At 42.6% G+C, this 20464-nt stretch overlaps 1 protein-coding gene across 4 annotated transcripts in view; it reads right to left on the bottom strand.

The window, feature by feature from the left end:
• Positions 1–20464, bottom strand: part of LOC134358576 (kinesin-like protein KIF3C) — a 192043-nt gene that overhangs the window by 31840 nt on the left and 139739 nt on the right. For 2 of the 4 annotated variants that reach the window (XM_063070956.1, XM_063070965.1), the window contains 2 exons: positions 17471–17572; positions 13663–13797 (listed from right to left, as the gene is read on the bottom strand). In XM_063070956.1, coding sequence (XP_062927026.1) covers positions 13663–13797; positions 17471–17572 — 237 coding nt within the window. The remainder of the gene's footprint in view (positions 1–13662; positions 13798–17470; positions 17573–20464) is intronic. The other 2 variants (XM_063070974.1, XM_063070983.1) reach the window with 2 other exon arrangements.

The following is a 20464-nucleotide window of genomic DNA, read 5'->3' as shown; positions in this document are numbered from 1 at the left end:
ACTTGTGGAAAACTTAACAGGGCTTTATTATGAGATTTTTTCACAGCCTCATTCCCTAAACAATGGCGGCAATCCATGTCAATCAAACGTGCTGAGTAAGCTGTTGATAGCAAACTCCCTGACTTCAGTCTTAAGATGATTCTTATCGATATGTATTCTTACACATGTCCACACACTTGTGTATCAATCATGGCACCTACATTTAACTTTGATATCATTATTCCTCACCCAGCTCCAGGACCAATGCAGGTTCATTTACACAAAAATATTTTGACTCTTATATTTTCTCTCATTGCTCTTCCCTGGATTTCTATTACTACTGAGAAATGTGTAAACATCTCCCATCCTGACCTGTGCCATCCCAAGCCAGACTCATGTTTGCAGGATTGGGATCATGGAGAAAACTATTGGCCTTGTTGAGCTTTTCAGCTTTTCATTGCATTGAGAACAGAAGCGGAAACTCAACAGTTTTGGAGGCCTAAAAAGTGTAACGCTGGATCTTTACGTAAGAACATAAGGAAGAGGAACAGGAACGCACCATCTGGCTCTTCAAACCTGCTCCACCATTCAGGGTTGATCTCCTACCTCAGTACTATTTTCCTTCACTTGATTCTCTGCCATTTATCAATCTCTGCTTTGAATGAACTTATTGAGTGAAGCTCCAGAGCCTTACAGTTAGGGTCGTCCAAAGACTCACATCCTCTGTGTGAAGAAATTTCTCCACATCTAGGCCCTAAGTGACCTATATTTTATTATAAGATGTTGACAACAATTTTAGGCTCTTCAGATAGAAGAAACACCTTCCCTACCATCTGCTTGTCAAGTCCTGTATTTTTTTCTAATTTTCAATGAGATCTTCTTTTCTTCCAATAGTGCAAGCCTATTCTATTCAATCTCTCCTCATGTCGGATTTGCTATCCCTGGAACTAATTTTTGTTTCACACTCTCCAAGGCAAATGATTTGAGGATAAAGAACCTTAGCAAGGTGCTATATATAGTAGTTTAAGTTTCAAATCCTTTCATTAAAAAAGCCAACATACTATATCCCTTCTAACTGCTTGCTGCAGCTGTACATTGTGTACAAAAAGCCCCTTCTTCCATCCCGCTGCTGTACTGTTGCAGAACCAACACCACCAAATCATTCATCGACATGTCCTGGTCAGTATATTCAAAGTGAGAGATATTCAAATATGGCAAGATTTGAAGGTGCTCGCCAAATGAGATGGCATGTTCTGACACCTGGGTACATGTACACACAGGAACTTCAGAAATGGGGGTAGGGTTTTTATTATTCTTGGTCTGGGAGCTCTCTTTCAAAGCCAGCATTTATTACTCATCCCTAAGTGCCCTTGAGAAGGTGGGGTTGGATTACCTTTCAAACAAAAGTACTCTCATAGCTCTATTGGATGGACAATTCCAAGATATTGAGCCAATGAGAAGGTAGACCTGCCCATGTCAGGATGGTGTGTGAGTTAAAGGAGAACTTGCAGATAATGAAGTCCCGTGTCCCAGAAGCATTTGGTCTTGACGGTAGAGATCACATATTTGGGATTTAAGTAATTAAAATAATTACCAGCAGTGCATTTTACAGATGATACATGCTGCAGCTCCTGTGCACCAAAGGTGAACAGAATAAATGTTTAGGCAGGTGAATAGGGTATTCATCAAGTGGAACTTTCTCCTGCCTGGTGTCAGGCTTGCTGGGAATCAGCATTGCACTCATCTAAGGAAATGGAGGACATTCCTGACTTGTCCCTTGTAGATAGCAGGAAGACCTGAGGTATCACAAAATGAGTCACTTGCCACAGGATGCCAAACTCAGACATGTATTTTGCCCTGAAAACCACACTACTCAAATGGTTATTACCCCTCAACCAGCAGGCTCTTGAACCAAAGGGGAAAACTTCACATGTCCCATCAGTGAAATGCTCCCACAACCAATGAACTCACTTTCAAGAACTCTTCATCTCATGTTCTCAATACTTATTGCTTATTTATTTTTTTAATTTTTTTCTTTTTGTACTTGCACAGTTTGTTGTCTTTAACACACTGGTTGAATGGCCAGTTGGTGCTGTCCTTCATTGATTCTATTATGGTTATTATTCTATCATGAATTTATTGAGTATGCCCACAAGAAAATGAATCTCAGGGGTGTATACAATGACATATATGTACTTTGATAATGAATTTACTTCGAACTTTGACCACAATATTTATATGCTGGCCAATTTCCATTTCTGCTGAATGGTAATCCCAGTGATGTTAATATGAAGGGTTGGAGGTTAGACTCTCTTGTTGTAAATGATAATTTCTTGGCACTTCTGTCACACTCGTGCCTCTTGCCATTGATCAGCCCGCTGCTGTTTAAGTCACTCAGGTGGAGTCATGAGCTTCTTCTTTTACTTCAGTGGTTGGTAAGTTGATAGAGAAGATCCTGAGAGGCAGGATTTATGAACATTTGGAGAGGCATAATATGATTAGGAATAGTCAGCATGGCTTTGTGAAAGGCAGGTCGTGCCTTACGAACCTGACTGAATTTTTTGAGGATGTGATTAAACACATTGATGAAAGTAGAGCAGTAGATGTAGTGTATATGGATTTCAGCAAGGCATTTGATAAGGTACCCCATTCAAGGCTTATTGAGAAAGTAATTGGATCACTGGGACCTCTTCTGGGGCAGGTGGGACCTGTACAAGAGAGACAGGTTACACTTGAACTACAGGGGGACCAATATCCTTTCAGGGAGGTTTGTTAGTGCTATTGGGGAGGCTTTAAACTAGATTTGCAGGGGGATGGGAACCAGAGTGCCAGAGCTGACAGTGTGGCTCGGGTGAAAATAAATGATGTTAAAAGTTCAAGCAAATCCGCTAATAGAAAGGTTGTGAGTGGTGGTAAAAATCTTCTGAGGTGTATATATTTCAATGCTAGGAGTATTGCGGGGAAGGCGGATGAGTTGAAGGCGTGGATTGACACGTGGAATTATGACGTTATAGCAATTAGTGAAACTTGGCTGCAGGAGGGGCAGGACTGGCAGCTTAATATTCCAGGGTTCTGATGTTTCAGATGTGATCGAGGCAGAGGAATGAAAGGTGGGGGAGTAGCATTGCTTGTTAGGGAAAATATTACAGCAGTGCTCAGGCAGGACAGATTAGAGGGCTTGTCTACTGAGTCCTTATGAGTGGAGCTGAGAAACAGGAAAGGTATGGCCACATTAGTGGGATTGTATTACAGACCACCCAATAGTCAACGAGAATTGGAAGAGCAAATCTGCAGCGAGATAGCAGGCAACTGCAGGAAACATAAAGTTGTGTTGGTAGGGGATTTTAATTTTCCATATATTGATTGGGACTCCCATACTGTTAGGGGTCTAGATGGTTTACAGCGTGTAAAATGTGTTCAGGAAAGTTTTCTAAATCAATATATAGAGGGACCAACTAGAGGGGATGCAATATTGGATCTCCTGTTAGGAAACGAGTTAGGACAAGTGACGGAAGTCTGTGTAGGGCAGCACTTTAGTTCCAGTGATCATAACACCATTAGTTTCAAGTTGATCATGGACAAGGATCTGGTCCTAGGGTTGAGGTTCTGAACTGGAAGAAGGCCAAATTTGAAGAAATGAGAAAGGATCTAAAAAGCGTGGATTGGAACAGGTTGTTCTCTGGCAAAGATGTGATCGGTAGGTGGGAAGCCTTCAAAGGAGAAATTTTGAGAGTGCAGAGTTTGTATGTTCCTGTCAGGATTAAAGGCAAAGTGAATAGGAATAAGGAACCTTGGTTCTCAAGGGATATTGCAACTCTGATAAAGAAGAAGAGGGAGTTGTATGACATGTATAGGAAACAGGGAGTAAATAAGGTGCTTGAGGAGTATAAGAAGTGCAAGAAAATACTTAAGAAAGAAATCAGGAAGGCTAAAAGAAGACATGAGGTTGCCTTGGCAGTCAAAGTGAAGGATAATCCAAAGAGCCTTTACAGGTATATTAAAAGCGAAAGGACTGTAAGGGATAAAATTGGTCCTCTTGAAGATCAGAGTGGTTGGCTATGTGCGGAACCAAAGGAAATGGGGGAGATCTTAAATAGGTATTTTGCGTCTGTATTTACTAAGGAAACTGGCATGAAGTCTATGGAATTAAGGGAAACAAGTAGTGAGATCATAGAAACTGTACAGATTGAAAAGGAGGAGGTGCTTGCTGTCTTGAGGAAAATTAAAGTGGATAAATCCCCAGGACCTGACAGGGTGTTGTCAGATGGCAGATGAGCTGAACAGGTACTTTGGATCTGTCTTCACTAGGGAAGACACAAACAATCTCCCAGATGTAATAGTGGCCAAAGGACCTAGGGTAATGGATGAATTGAAGGAAATTTATATTAGGCAGGAAATGGTGTTGGATAAGCTGTTGGGTCTGAAGGCTGATAAGTCCCTGAGACCTGATGGTCTGCATCCCAGGGTACTTAAGGGGGTGGCTTTAGAAATCGTGGATGCATTGGTAATCATTTTCCAGTGTTCTATAGATTCAGGATCAGTTCCTGTGGATTGGAGGGTGGCTAATGTTGTCCCTCTCTTCAAGAAGGGAGGAAGAGAGAAAACAGGGAATTATAGACCAGTTAGCCTGACATCGGTGGTGGGAAAGATGCTGGAGTCAATTATAAAAGATGAAATTACGACACATCTGGATAGCAGTAACGGGATTGGTCTGAGTCAGCTAGGATTTACGAAGGGGAAATCGTGTTTGACTAATCTTCTGGAATTCTTTGAGGACGTAACTGTGAAAATGGACAAGGGAGAGCCAGTGGATGTAGTGTACCTGGACTTTCAGAAAGCCTTTGATAAAGTCCCACATAGGAGATTAGTGGGCAAAATTAGGGCCCATGGTACTGGGGGCAGAGTACTGACATGGACTGAAAATTGGCTGACTGACAAAAAACAAAGAGTAGCGATTAACAGGTCCCTTTCCGAATGGCAGGCGGTGACCAGTGGGGTACCGCAGCTGTTTACAATATATATTAATGATTTAGATGAGGGAATTAAAAGTAACATTAGCAAATTTGCCGATGACACAAAGCTGGGTGGCAGTGTGAAATGTGAGGAGGATGTTATGAGAATGCAGGGTGACCTGGACAGGGTGGGTGAGTGGGCAGATGCATGGCAGATGCAGTTTAATGTGGATAAATATGAGGTTATCCACTTTGGTGGTAAGAACGGGAAGGCAGATTATTATCTAAGTGGAGTCAAGTTAGGAAAAGGGGAAGCATAACGAGATCTAGGTGCTCTTGTACATCAGTCACTGAAAGCAAGCATGCAAGTACAGCAGGCAGTGAAGAAAGCTAATGGCATGCTGGCCTTCATAACAAGGGGAATTGAGTATAAGAGCAAAGAGGTCCTTCTGCAGCTGTACAAGGCCCTGGTGAGACCACACCTGGAGTACTGCGTGCAGTTTTGGTCTCCAAATTTGAGGAAGGACATTCTTGCTATTGAGGGAGTGCAGCATAGGTTCACAAGGTTAATTCCCGGGATGGCGGGACTGTCATATGTCGAAAGATTGGAGCGACTGGGATTGTATACACTGGAATTTAGAAGACTGAGAGGGGATCTTATTGAAACATATAAGATTATTAAGGGATTGGACATGCTGGAGGCAGGAAGTATGTTCCCGCTGATGGGTGAGTCCAGAACCAGAGGCCACAGTTTAAGAATTAGGGGTAGGCCATTTAGAACAGAGTTGAGGAAAAACTTTTTCACCCAGAGAGTGGTGGATATATGGAATTCTGCCCCAGAAGGCTGTGGAGGCTAACTCTCTGGATGCTTTCAAAAAAGAGATGGATAGAGCTCTTAAAGATAGCGGAATCAAAGGTTATGGGGATAAGGCAGGAACTGGATGCTGATTGTGGATGATCAGCCATGATCACAGTGAATGGCGGTGCTGGCTCAAAGGGCCGAATGGCCTACTCCTGCACCTATTGCCTATTGTCTATTGTACAGAGGAGATGTCAGGGGTAAGTTTTTTATGCAGAGAGTGGTGAGTGCGTGGAATGGGCTGCCAGCGACGGTGGTGGAGGCGGATACGATAGGGTCTTTTAAGAGACTCCTGGATAGGTTCATGAGGCTTAGAAGAATAGAGGGCTATGGGTAACCCTAGGTAATTTCTAAGGTAAGGACATGTTCGGCACAGCTTTGTGGGCCGAAGGGCCTGTATTGTGCTGTAGGTTTTCTATCTTTCTATGTTTTAATGCGAGTCATGAATGGAATTGAGCATTTGTTCAATCACCTGCTAACGTCCCTGCTTTTGAGCTCATGATCGGGGTGGTGGTAGAGGCTGATATACAGGGGGTATTTAAGACACTCTTAGCTAAGCACATGGATTTAAGAAAAATGGAGAGCTGTAGGAGGGAAGGGCTCGATTATTCGTGGCAATACAGACATGGTAATACAGTCCTAATGAAGGGTCTCAGCCTGAAACGTGGATGCTTTTCCATGGATGCTGTCTGGCCTGTTGAGTTCCTTCTGCACTCTGTGTGTGTTGCTTGGATTTCCAGCAGCTGCAGATTTTCTTTTATTTGAGATTAATCGAGGAGTGGGTTAAAAGGTTGGCACAGCATCCTGGGCCAGAGGGCATTTACAGTGCTGCAGTGTTCTATGTTCTATGATGAAAGGAAGGTCATTTATGAAGCAGCTGAAGATGGTTGGGTCTGGATTATTACCATGAGGATCTCTGGCCTGGAGGTGGACTTTATTTCTCAACAACCAGTAACATTTTCCTTTGTGAGAGTTGATGGGGTAACTACTGCAGTGCTTTCCCCTGAATAGCCATCCCCTCACTTTAATCATGACCTCTTGATGCCACATTCAATCAATTGCTGCCTTAATGTCAAAGGCAGACATCTTCATTCCTGAAGTTCAGCTCTTTGGTCTCTGATTCAACCAAGGTTTGGAGTCGAGTGATTCTGGCAAACCCAAACTGAGCAACAATGAATAGGTTATTAGCAACTAAGTCCCACTTAGTAGCATGTCAGTGTTGCTTTCCAATGATTTTTTGCTGACTGACAGTTCACTAACTGGGAAATTACTAGATAGATTGAACTTGTCCTGTCAAAGATTTCATACATACCAGGCACTCCCTCTTCTCCCTTTTTCCATCAGGTAGAAGATACAAAACCCTGAAAGCACATACCACCAGGATCAAGGGCAGCTTCTGCCCAGCTGATATAAGACTATTGAATAGTTCCCTAGTACAGACTCTTGACCTCACAATATATCTCATCAAGATCCTGTGCTTCATTGTTTACCTGTACTGTACTTTCTTTGTAGCTTATTGATCTGGAACCATTGGTTCCAGATCATTAGTCTTCCGTACTGCAACTGAGATGGTTGTGGTTGTAGGCGGACAAACAGTTCAGCAACAGGACATTAGTGCCAGAATACCTCATGGGAATGACACAGGCCTTTTTCTGTATCTCAGCCATGCCTTGAATCAAACTGCTCGAAGGCCAACTCTGTGACTTTGGGGTTCTCAGGATGAGATAGACCATCTGGTTGAACATGTTTACAAATTCTTTAGGCTTCACTTTAGCATTCAAATGATGAGCCCTGTCATGGTTATGGATGGGGATGTCTATGGTGTCTTCTTCTCTCATTAGCTGTTTAACTTTCCATCACCATTCAGGACAAGATGTGACAGGACAAAGCATTGATTTGGCCCATTCATTTGGAGAAATGGGAATGCACACCAGTCCACATAGAGGGGGTCAGCGATGAAAAGGGTAAGCAGCATCAATTTCCTGCACTCAGAGCACTTATTCTGGGACCAACACATTGATGCAATCACTAAGAAGGCATGTCAGCAGTTCACTTCATTTGAGATGAAGGAGATTTCATATGTCACCAAAGACTCTTGAATATTTCTACAGTTGTAGGACAGAATGCCAGGCCAAATGGGTACAATGGCAATATGGTTAAGTGGTTTACTGGAACTACTGATATCTTCAGATGTATGATGGTGAACATTCTGACTGTTTGCATTACAGCCTGGTATTGAACTCCAATGCACAACATCATGAGGAGCCTCAGAGGGCTGAAGACTCAGCCATTTCCAAACCCCGCCACTGAGGACATCTTTAAGAGGCAGTGCCTCAAGATTGCAATATCCTCCGTTAAAGGTTCTCACAGCTGGGGCATGCCCTCTCTGCATTGGGGAGGAGGTATCAGAGCCTGAAGACCCACACTCAACATTTTAAGAACAGCTTTCACCTCTCCACGATCAGATTTCTGAACTTTTCTTGAACTCATGAACCCTAGTTCATTATTTGCCTGTTGCATTATTTGTTTAACATGTTGTTACAGTAAATCATACCGTATTTGTTGCAATTTCGTGCTGCCGCAGAACACCAATTTTGGACAACATATGTCAGTGAGAATAAACAGATTCTGATTCAGTTGTAGAACAGAATGTCAGGCCAAATGGGTACAATGGGAATATGGTTAAGTGGTTTACTGGAACTATTGATATCTTCAGAGATGTCCTGTACAGCTTCTTGTAGAGTTTTTTTGTGGAAAAATTTATGTTTTATTTCCATAAGAACATAAGATAAAGGAACAGAATTAGGCCATTTGGCCCATCGAGACTGATCCGTCATTTCATCATGGCTGATCCAATTTTCCTCTCAGTCCCAAGCTCCTGACTTCTCCACGTATACCTTTATGCCCTGACGAATCAAGAATCTATCAACCTCTACTTTAAATATACATAAAGACTTGGCCTCCACAGAAGCCTATGGCAAAGAATTCCACAGATTCACCACTCTCTGGATAAAGAAATGTCTCCTCATCTCTGTTCTAAAAGGACACCTTTTCATTCTGAGCCAATCTGTTCTGGAATCATTTTCATGAACCTCCTTTGAACCCTCACAAGGTTCATCATATCCTTTCGAAAATAAGGGGCCCAAAACTGCTCACAATACTCCAAGTGAGGCCTTACAAGTGCTTCATAAAATCTCAACAATACATCCTTGACTTTTAGATTCTAGTCCTTTTAAAATGAATGCTAACATTGCATTTGCCTTCCTCACTACAAACTCAACCTGCAAATTAACCTTTAGGGAATCCTGCACTTCCCAACACTATATTCCATCCACCATTTCTTTGCCTATTCCCCTAATCTGTCTAAGTCCTCTGTAGCCTCCCTACTTCCTCAAAACTACCCGCCCCTCCAACTATCTTCGTATCATCTGCAAACTTTGCAACAAAGCCATCAATTCCATCATCCAAATCAATGACATACAGCCTAAAAGAATTGGTCCCAACACAGACCCCTGCAGAAGCCAACCTGAAAAGGCTCCCTTTACTCTCACTCTTCGCCTCCTGCCAATCAGCCTCTGCTTTATCCATGCTAGAATCTTTCCTGTGATGCCATGGGGTCATAGCTTGTTAAGTAACCTCATGTGTGGCACCTTGTCAAATGCCTTCTGAAAATCCAAGTACCCAACATCACCCAATTCTTCTTTGTCTATCCTCCCTGTCATTTCTTCTCAGAATACCAACATATTTGCTTAGCAAGATTTTCCCTTGAGGAAACCATGCTGACTGTGGCCTATTTTATCATATGCCTCCAAGTACCCTGAGATTTCATCATTAATAATTGACTCTTAACATCTGCGGTCAGACTACCTGGCCTATAATTTTCTTTCCTCTGACTCTCTCCCTTCTTGAAGAGCGGAGTGACATTTGCAATGCTCCAGTCTTCCGGAACCATTCCAGAATCTATTGATTCGTGAAAGATCATTACTAATGCCTCCACAATCTCTTCAACCACCTCTTTTAGAACCCTGGGGTGTACACCATACGGTCCAGGTGACTTATCTACCTTCAGGTCTTTCAGTTTCCCAAGAACCTTTTCTCTATTAATGGTAACTTCACACACTTCATGACACTTGGAATTTTCACTTTGCTGCCAGTGAAGACTTACGCAAAATACTTATTCGGTTTGTACTCCATTTTGTTAGTGCTGATTGCTACCTCTCCAGCATCATCTTCCAAGTGGTCCGGTATCTATTCTCATTTCTCGTTACACTTTATGTATCTGAAGAAACTTTGGGTATCTTTTTTAATATTATCGGCTAGCTTATTTTTATATTCCATTCTTTAATTCATAATGATTTTTTTAGCTGCCTTCTGTTGGTTCTTAAAAGCTTCCCAATCTCCCAACTTCTCACTAATTTTTGCTCTATTTTATGCCCATTCTTTTATGTTGGCTTTGACTTCTCTTGTTAGCCATGGTTATGTCAACTTTCCTTCAGAATTCTTCTTCCTCTTTGGGATGTATACCCCTGTGCCTTCTGAATTGCTTCCAGAAATTCCAGCCATTGCTGCTCTGTCACCATCTCTGCCAGTGTTCTTTTCCAATCAATTCTAGCCAACTCCTTTCTCATGCCTCTGTAATTCCCTTTACTCCACTGTAATATTGATACATCTGACATTAGCATTTCCTTCTCAAATTTCAGGGTGAATCTGATCATATTATGATCACTTTCCCCTTTGTGTTCATTTACCTTAAGGTCTCTTATCATTTCTGGTTCATTGCACAACACCCAGTCCAGAATAGCTGATTCTCCTAATGGGGCTCAACCACGAGCTGCTCTAAGGATCATCTCATAGGCATTCAAGAAATTCTCCCTCCTGGAATCTAGCACCAACCTGTCTTTCCCAATCTACCCGCATATTGAAGTCCCCCCTGACTATTGCAACATTGCCTATTTGGCATGTGTTTTCTATCTCCCTTTGTAATTTGTAGGTCACATCCTTACTACTGTTTGGGGGTCTGTATACAACTCCCATCAGGATCTTTTTACCTTGCAGTTCCTTAGCTCTATCCACCTTCCGATCCTGTGTCACCCCTTTCTAATGATTTGATTTCATTTTTTACCAACAGAGCACCACCTCCTCTGCCTTCCTGTTTATCCTTTCAGTACAATGTGGATCATTGAACATTAAGCTCCCAGCTATAATTTTCTTTCACCCATGATTCAGTGATGCCTACAGCATCATACCTGCCAATCTACAAGTTCATCTACCCTGTTCTGTAAACTGCGCGCATTCAGATACAACTCCTTCAGTAAACTGTACCTCATGTTTCTGAAACCTGTGACCTCAAACACCTCGAAGAAATGGAGCAGTAGCTGCCTCTGCACCCTATGTGAAAAAATTAAATTCTGCACCAGAGAAGTTTTCCGATAGTTTAACACAGTAAAGTGCACCAGACTTGAACACTGTGATCAAACATTTTGTGATGAGTTTGAATCATTTCTCCAATGTTAGTTCGTTAACCCACTCACTCACTATAATTAAAGGGAGACAGTAATGGAATGTTTTCACATTCTAACAAAGGAGCACCATACCTTGGACATATTTTCAGGTTTGTAAATTAAATTGAACTTATGTACTGCACATGATGACAATTACTGTCTGAATTTAGCAAAACTGATCCTGAGTATTGATTGTTTTCACTATCATTTTCACAGTGAAATTCATTTTCATCGTGAAGTTCATTTTCATAGTGAAATTCAGTCTACTGTCCTTGGTCGTGAAAGGAATACAACATTTAAATATCCTGCAAGTTTCCAATTCTCCTGACCAATAGGAAGTAATGAATTGAAGCTCTTGACTGATCTTCAGAGATTATATTAATATGTAGAAATGCCTTTCATGGAAGTGGCAGTCAGATTAAAAGTGAAGATCTAATATTTGTCTGTCAGTACATAATAAGCACCAGTAAAATGCTTGTGTTAAATACATTTTGTCCTTCAGTTGGTCTCATGTCTAACTTTAGGTGTTGTCATATCATGATGACTGACCTTTTTGCCAAATCTACTTATTTATTTATTCGGATACAGCTCGAAATTGGCCCTTCTGGCCCTTCGAGCCACGATACCCAGCAATCCCCCAATTGAATCAAAGCCTAATCACAGGACAATTTACAATGACCAATTAACCTGCCAACTAGTACGTCTTTGGACTGTGGGAAGAAACTGGGACAGCCGGACGAAACCCACGTGGCCACGGGCAGAACGTATAGACCCACGCGGCCACGGGGAGAACGTAGAGACCCACGTGGCCACGGGCAGAACGTACAGACCCACGTGGCTACGGGGAGAACGTACAAACCCACGCGGTCATGGGCAGAACGTACAGACCCACGTGGTCACGGGGAGAACGTACAAACCCACTCGGCCACGGGTAGAACGTACAGACCCACGTGACCACGGGGAGAACGTACAGACCCACGTGGTCATGGGGAGAACGTACAAACCCACGAGGCCACGGGTAGAACGTACAGACCCACGCGGTCATGGGGAGAACATAAAACCCACACGGCCACGGGCAGAACGTACAAACCCATGTGGTCACGAGCAGAACGTACAAACCCATGTGGTCACGAGCAGAACGTACAGATCCACGCGGCCATGGGCAGAACATACAGACCCACGTGGTCACGGGGAGAACGTACAAACCCATGTGGCCATGGGGAGAACATACAAACCAACGTGGTCATGGGGAGAACGTAAAACTCACATGGTCATGGGCAGAACATACAAACCCATGTGGCCACGGGCAGAACGTACAGACCCATGTCGTCATGAGCAGAACATACAAACCCATGTGGCCACGGGCAGAACGTACAGACCCATGTGGTCACGGGCAGAACGTACAGACCCACGCAGCCACGGGGAGAACATACAGACCCACATGGTCACAGGGAGAACGTACAAACCCACACGGCCACGGGCATAATGTACAAACCCACATGGTCACGGGCAGAACACACAAACCCACGCGGTCACGGGCAGAACATACAAACCCGTGTGGCCATGGGCAGAACATACAATCTTCTTACAGGCAGCGGCAGGAATTGAACCCAAGTCGCTGGTACTGTAAAGCATTGTTGTGATCACTACATTGCCATGTCAGTGGAGTCACTGAAGAAGAGACAAATTTTTGTTAATTGCAAAAGGCCGACTGCCTGATATATTAGTGGACAACTGAGGGAACTGACCAATGATGGATATGTTAAGTTACCTCATAAAATCTGACAAAGGAAAACAGTAAAATCAGTTTAAGACCCATTTTCAAAATGCTTTTACCATTCTCCTTTGTGAGTTTCTTAATAAAATAGCAGAAAGGTGACGTAACTTTTCAAATTATTTCTAGTTGTCCAAGCCTTCAGAATTGACTCTACCCTGGGGTAGGTACTGTTCAGCGTGGCACAGAAACATTATTTATTGCACATCTGTGCAGCAATACTTCCAGTGCTAAGGAAAACACTCGACCTGAAGCAGATACTCCAACTCATTTGTCAAATCATACATACTTCAACTAAACTTCCATGGGCAGATCCCGCTCCCGAGGTGCCCTGTTTGTATGCTCGGGCTATACTCACTGCCCAAATCAATCTGCCTTTGCCTTTCAGTTCCATTTGTGCCCAACACGAATGAATATTTGCAATTCACTTTTAATACATTTTCCATTTGTTAGTGAGAGACTGGTTATTAAACATTTAGGGTTTTATATTAACGTTATGCAATGAGGGAGATTTATAATTTTAACCATAAAAAAACCCAAAGGTGTTTCATTTAAAAAAAGGAAGTGGAAAAAGTAAAATATTAAATTGATTCTTACTTTTTTTCTCACCTTTTTCAGCTTTTTGGTTTTCATTTCTACTTCTTGCTGAAGTGAGGTGTAAGTTTCTCTTAGTTCTAATGTCTCCTCATCCTGCAGCATCATCTGCTGTTGTATTTCACGTTCCCTCCGTTTCTGTTTAAAGGAAATAACTCTTTTATATTTTGTATTTTGGCATCAAATTTCATACTTCAATGAGATTTTCAAACATATTCACAGTACTGTGGTTTTACAAAAATACAGTAATAAGTTTTTTATCCTTCAGTCTTTCTCAGACCCATTTGAACTAACAATGGGGAAAGCTGAAACATATTTGTGACAAACTCAGTACGTGGGTCAGTTTTTGTAAGAAAAGGGGCATGTCACCAAAGTACCCAATAAAGCATCCAGAACTGTGCAGCATTGTTCAATCTTAATGTCAAAGTAAACTTACTTTCAAATTACGCATACGTTTCCATATACAAACTTGAGATTTAATTTCTTGCCGGCATTTACAGGAAAATAAAATACAATAGAATTTATGAAAAACTATACAAAAGCCAAAACTGACAAACAAGCAATGTGCACTACCTCTCAACCAATACTGGCATGGATAGAGGAATGGCTGACAGTCAGGAGGCAGCGAGTGGGAATAAAAGGGGCATTTTCTGGTTGGCTCTGGTTGAAGGGTCTCGGCCTGAAACGTCGACTGCACCTCTTCCTAGAGATGCTGCCTGGCCTGCTGCGTTCACCAGCAACTTTTATGTGTGTTGCTTGAACATACAAGAAGTGTTTGACAGCTTTGTGCCTGCACTCACTGGAGTTTAGAAGAATGTGGGGTGGTGGGATCTCATTGAAACCTACCGAATATTGAAAGGACTAGATAAGATGGATGTGGAGAGGACGTTTCCTATGGTGGGGCCATCCAGAACTGGAGGACACCGCCTGAAAATTGAGGGGTGAGCTCTTAGAACAGAGTTAAGGCCGATTTTTTTTAGCCAGAGAGTAGTAAATTTGTGGAATGCTCTGCCACAGACTGTGGTGGAGGCCATGTCTGTGGGCATACTTAAGGCAGAAGTTGACAGTTTCCTGATTGGTTAGGGCAACAAATTATATGGTGAGAAGACAGGTGTATGGGGTTGAGTGGGATCCGGGATCAGCCATGATGAAATGGCGGAGCAAACTCGATGGCCTGAATGGACTAATTCTGCTCCAATGTTTTATAGCCTTAGCGTCTTCCACCATATAAATGTTGTCATTGACAGTTAGTGTATTTTGTTTGGTAGTTCGAACTTAAAGTCATGCAAGGATGGATTGGCCAATCAAGCAGGCTGTGAGGCAGGGAAGTAGGTGATTGGATCTATAAAATAAGGGCATGATATTGTAATCAACAAAACTTCCAAAGACATTTGACGTAACTCAAACCACTGTCTGCCCCTTTAGTGCCTGGTTTATCTATATCACATTTCTGAGAAACTCAAAACCTGGCCATGGATTCTCACTGTCTCTGGCAGCCTGGCTCAGCTGTTTTGGCACCTCAGGAATTAAGGTGAAATAAGTCAAGACAATCTTGAAATTCAGCTTCAGATTGGCAGGTATGACGTTGTGGGCATCTCTGTAACTTGGCTAAAGGATGGCTGCCATTGGGAGCTGAATGTCCAAGGATATATGATGTATCAGAAAGTTAGGTCAGGTAGGTAGAGGGGGTGGTGTGGCCCTGTGTTTAAAAAATAATATTGAGTCATTAGAAAGGGATGACATAGAAATGGCAAGGGTAAAAGGACCCTAATGGCAGTTGTATACAGGCCTCCAAACAGCAGCTGGGATGTGGATTACAAATTACAGCAGGAGATAGCAATGCCATGTGTCAGAAGGGCAATGTCATGATAATCGTTAGGGATCTTAACATGATAGTGGTTTGGGAAAACCAGGCCAGTACTGGAACTCGAGAGAGAATTTGTAAAATGTCTAAGGGATGGCCTTTTAGAACAGCGTATTGTCGAGCACCCTAGGGGATCAGCTGTGCTGGATTGGGTGCTGAACAATGATCCGGGGGTGATAAGAGAGCTTAAGGTTAAGGAACCCTTGGGGAACAGTGATCACAATATGATCGAGTTCACTTTGAAATTTGAGAAGGAGAAACTAAATTCCAAAGTGTTGGTATTTCAATGGAATAAAGGAAATTACAAAGGCATGAGAGGGGAACTGGCCAAGGTTGACTAGAAAGGGACACTTGCAGGAAGGACAGCAGAACAGAAATGACTGGAGTGTCTGTGAAAAATGAGGGAAGTGCAAGCCAGATATACTCCAAATTAGAAGAAATTTTCGAACAGAAGAAGGACACTACCGTGGCTGACAAGTGAAGTCAGAGCCAAAGTAAAAACAAAAGAGAGGGCACACAAGGAAGCCAAAGCTAGTGGGAAGACAGAGGATTGGGGAGCTTTTAAAAACTTGCAGAAGGAAACTAAGAAGGTCATTAGGAAGGAAAAGATGGATTATGAAGGGAAGCTGGTGACTAATATCAAAGAAGACACTAAAGGTTTTTTAAGCATATAAAGGGTAAAAGAGAGTTAAGGGGAGATATTGGACCAATAGAAAATGACGCTGAAGATATTGTAATGAGAGATGCAGAGATGGCAGGGGAACTGAATGTGTATTTTGCATCAGTCTTCACAGTGGAAGACATCTGCAGTATACCAGACATTCAAGAGTGTCAGGGAAGTGAAGTATGTGCAGTGAAAATTATGACTGAGAAGGTGCTCAGGAAGCTTAATGGTCTGAGGGTGGATAAATCTCCTGGAGCTGATGGAATGGACCCTCAGGTTCTGAAGAAAGTAGTTGGAGAGATTGTGGAGGCACTAACGATGATCTTTCAAGAATCGATAGATTCTGGCATTGTACCGGATGAATGGAAAATTGCAAATGTTACTCAGCTACTTAAGAAGGGTGGGAGGCAGCAGAAAGGAAACTATAGACCTGTTAGCCTGACATCAGTGGTTGGAAAGCTGTTGGAATCGATAGTTAGGGATGAGATTACGGAGTACCGGGAGGCACATGTCAAGAAAGGCCAAAGCCAGTATGGTTTCCTGAAATGAAAATCCTGCTTGACTAACTTACTGCAATTTTTTGAGGAAATTACAAGCAGGGTAGACAAAGGAGATGTAGTAGACGTGGTGTACTTGGATTTTCAGAAGGCCTTTGATGAGGTGCTGCACAGGAGACGGCTTAGCAAGATAAGGGTCCATGGAATTCCAGGGAAGTTACTAGCGTGGGTGGAGCATCGGTTGGTTGGTAGAAAACAGAGAGTGGGAATAAAGGGATCCTATTCTGGTTGGCTGCTGGTTGTCAGTGGAGTTCCACAGGGGTCAGTGTGGGGGGAGAAGGCAGGGAAGTTGCGATGACTGGCAGAATTGATTGAATGGCGGAGCAGACTCGATGGTCCAAATGGCCTACTTCTGCTCCTATATCCTATGGTCTTTATTTTGCCTTCTCTTTAGATGGATGCAATGGAAATTTCTTCCGAACTCGACAGCACTCTGATATTGATTGATTAACTTTTTACTTGTCACATTCAGCTGCACACTGGTGAACAATATGCCACTTTAGTCCAGTGGTAATGCTGACCATTACATTTTCCAGAATGCATATAACTTGACACTGGGGAATCCATGTTCGCTTTTGCTAAATTGAAAGAGTGGTGTGGCTTATCAAGCACAATCTGTTCCCTTCATCTGCATTTCTTAGGTCAGAAGATATTTCATTACTTGAGATGGTGAAAGAACAAACACTTGCATGTCACCAAACTATTGTGATTGGAAGAGGCATTCACCTGCTCTGCAATCTCTTGCCTTTTCTGCTCCAGCATCTTTTGTTGCTCATTGGTGTGATCTATGATATTCTTTCCTCCAACCAGCAGCTTGCTTTCCATTGCCTGGAACAAATAAACAAGATGATCCATTTGCAACATGTTTGAAAAATCACCTCCCAAGAATTTGGAAATTACTGCTACTGAGCAGGGTCCAGTACTTAGAGCTTGAAAGGAGAAAGAAATTTGTGAAATAAACAGACTCTTAGCAATTTTTCAAGTCTTCAGTTGCTCCATAGCAAAGTCACAAGAGGAAACTGCTGTGCAGTGTGGTTTGACATGTTACTCAGGGGAGGGCAATTACAGATTGCTCAGTGCTCCTTTGTAACAACAGAAATAGATTGCTGAAGTAATCAAAAACAAAACAAATATACCCACGGATTGTCAGTCAGATTCAATTTGGCTGACCATATATTCAGATCAACATTCCAAAAACCCGATACAATGAGACTGGTTGGACCAGTAAATTTGAGTCTGAGTAAGTAACTCTGGGGTTTGGTTATAGCTGCCTTGGTGATCCCCTACTCACTAAATAGCACCAATAATCACACTGAAGTTTGTTTCATCATGACCTATCAGTGACATCTGCTAATCACCTACTTGTACACTGAAGGGTACTCTGAGCTTGATGCCTCACATACGATATCTTTCAATGAACTTGGAGCTATGAATGGTGAAAAATCTCCCAAAGTAATGTGTTAACTGTCTGGGAAAATGACAATTTTATATTTTAATCCTCACTGGGAGTTGGTGAGGGAGGGAGGTAGTGGTGCAGGGTTAGGGGCAAATTGAGGAGTGAGACCAGGCGAGTTGCAATACAGTATTCATGTGGCAGAAATGCTTCAAGCTTCCCAAGCCAGTAAAATCAGTATTCTGACAATTTCAAATTAATGGAGAAAATTCTAAATGTTTCAACACACTTCTGCTCAGCTGTCATAGTGTGTGGGACTGAGTAATATCTCCTGTGTTACAATTTGTGTAGACTCTCTCGCAGGGAGAGTCATGTCATTAGGATCACTCACAACACGCTGGAGGAACTCAGCAGGTCGGGCAGCATCCGTGGAAACGATCAGTCAACGTTTTGGGCCAGAACCCTTTGTCGGGACTGAAGAGGGAAGGGGCAGAGGCCCTATAAAGAAGGTGGGGGGAGGGTGGGAAGGAGAAGGCTGGTGGGTTCTCCTTAGGATGACGTCCACTGGTAAATACAATTGATAAAACACCACCAACTGTTGCCATTGTATCACCAATCTTAGCGTGCAAATGCTAACCAAAGGATATTTACACTATTAGCAAGGAACTGTCATGAATTCATAGAAACATAGAAAATAGGTGCAGGAGTAGGCCATTTGGCCCTTCGAGCCTGCACCACCATTTATTATGATCATGGCTGATCATCCAACTCAGAACCCCGCCCCAGCCTTCCCTCCATACCCCCTGACCCCCGTAGCCACAAGGGCCATATCTAACGCCCTCTTAAATATAGCCAATGAACTGGCCTCAACAGCTTCCTGTGGCAATGAGTTTTCACTCAGGCTTTATGCAAAGTGCTTTGTGACTGTCTTCTGCCTTGTTCTTTCATGTATCAAGCTTGAACGCAAATAAATTCTTTAATAAATAACAGTTCATTACCTGAATGCTGCTTAACAGTCTTACAGTTTTTATATTTTGTGATTTTGCCCATTCTTTCTGGTTGATTTTTGTGTGGGGGGAGGGAGGGTGCTTGAGGGTGGAGGTTCTTGTTATATTTAGTTAGTTTTTTTGTGAGGGGGTTTGGGGGTCGATGTTCTTCTGCTTTGTTAGTTTTCTGTGCAGGGAGGGGGGTTAATGATCGTGTTGCCATTCTTTTTTGTTGTGTGGGGGGTGGATTCGCTGTTTCTCTTTGAAGGACTTTCTATGGCTTTCTTTGTTTGTGGCTATCTGGAGAAGACAAATGTCACAGATGTATACTGCTTACACACTTTGATCATAAATGGACCTTTGAATTTTTAAGATATTCCCCCATTCTCTTGCGATCCACGGAATAAACAACTAACCTATTCAATCTATCCCTGTAACTCAGGTTCTCAAGCCCCAGCAACATCCATGTCATTTTTTTCCTTTGCTTTTTCAAGATTACTGATATCTGTCCTTCAAGGTTTTGCACAGAAATAAAGTTGACCAATTCTTTTGTGGTGCTTTTTGAGCATGATATGTTTACATGATACCAGATCAGCCAAAAAGAACTAATCATGCCAACAGCAAAAAAAAACACAGGTGAATAACACACAGAATATTCAACCTCAAACCACAGAGTCCTTGAAACAGTCCAAAAATGTTCAGTTCAGAACAGTTCAGATCAATTTAGTGCCACATTTAGAACATAGAATAGTACAGCACAGTACAGGCCCTTTGGCCCACAATGTTGTGCCGACCCTCAAACCCTACCTCCCATATAAGCCCCCACCTTAGATTCCTCCATATACCTGTCTAGTAGTCTCTTAAACTTCACTAGTGTATCTGCCTCCACCACTGACTCAGGCAGTGCATTCCACGCACCAACCACTCTCTGAGTAAAAAACCTTCCTCTAATATCCCCCTTGAACTTCCCACTTCTTACCTTAAAGCCATGTCCTCTTGTATTGAGCAGTGGTGCCTTGGGGAAGAGGCGCTGGCTGTCCACTCTATCTATTCCTCTTATTATCTTGTATACCTCTATCATGTCTCCTCTCATCCTCCTTCTCTCCAACGAGTAAAGCCCTAGCTCCCTTAATCTCTGATCATAATCCATACTCTCTAAACCAGGTAGCATCCTGGTAAATCTCCCCTGTACCCTTTCCAATGCTTCCACATTCTTCCTATAGTGAGGCAACCAGAACTGGACACAGTACTCCAAGTGTGGCCTAACCAGAGTTTTATAGAGCTGCATCATTACATCACGACTCTTAATCTCTATCCCTCCACTTAGGAAAGCTAACATCC

Source organism: Mobula hypostoma, chromosome 2 (assembly GCF_963921235.1).
Source record: "Mobula hypostoma chromosome 2, sMobHyp1.1, whole genome shotgun sequence".
Taxonomy (NCBI): domain Eukaryota; kingdom Metazoa; phylum Chordata; class Chondrichthyes; order Myliobatiformes; family Myliobatidae; genus Mobula; species Mobula hypostoma.
The sequence above is the reverse complement of the archived record's forward strand: the minus strand, read 5'-3'. Positions and strand labels throughout refer to the sequence as shown.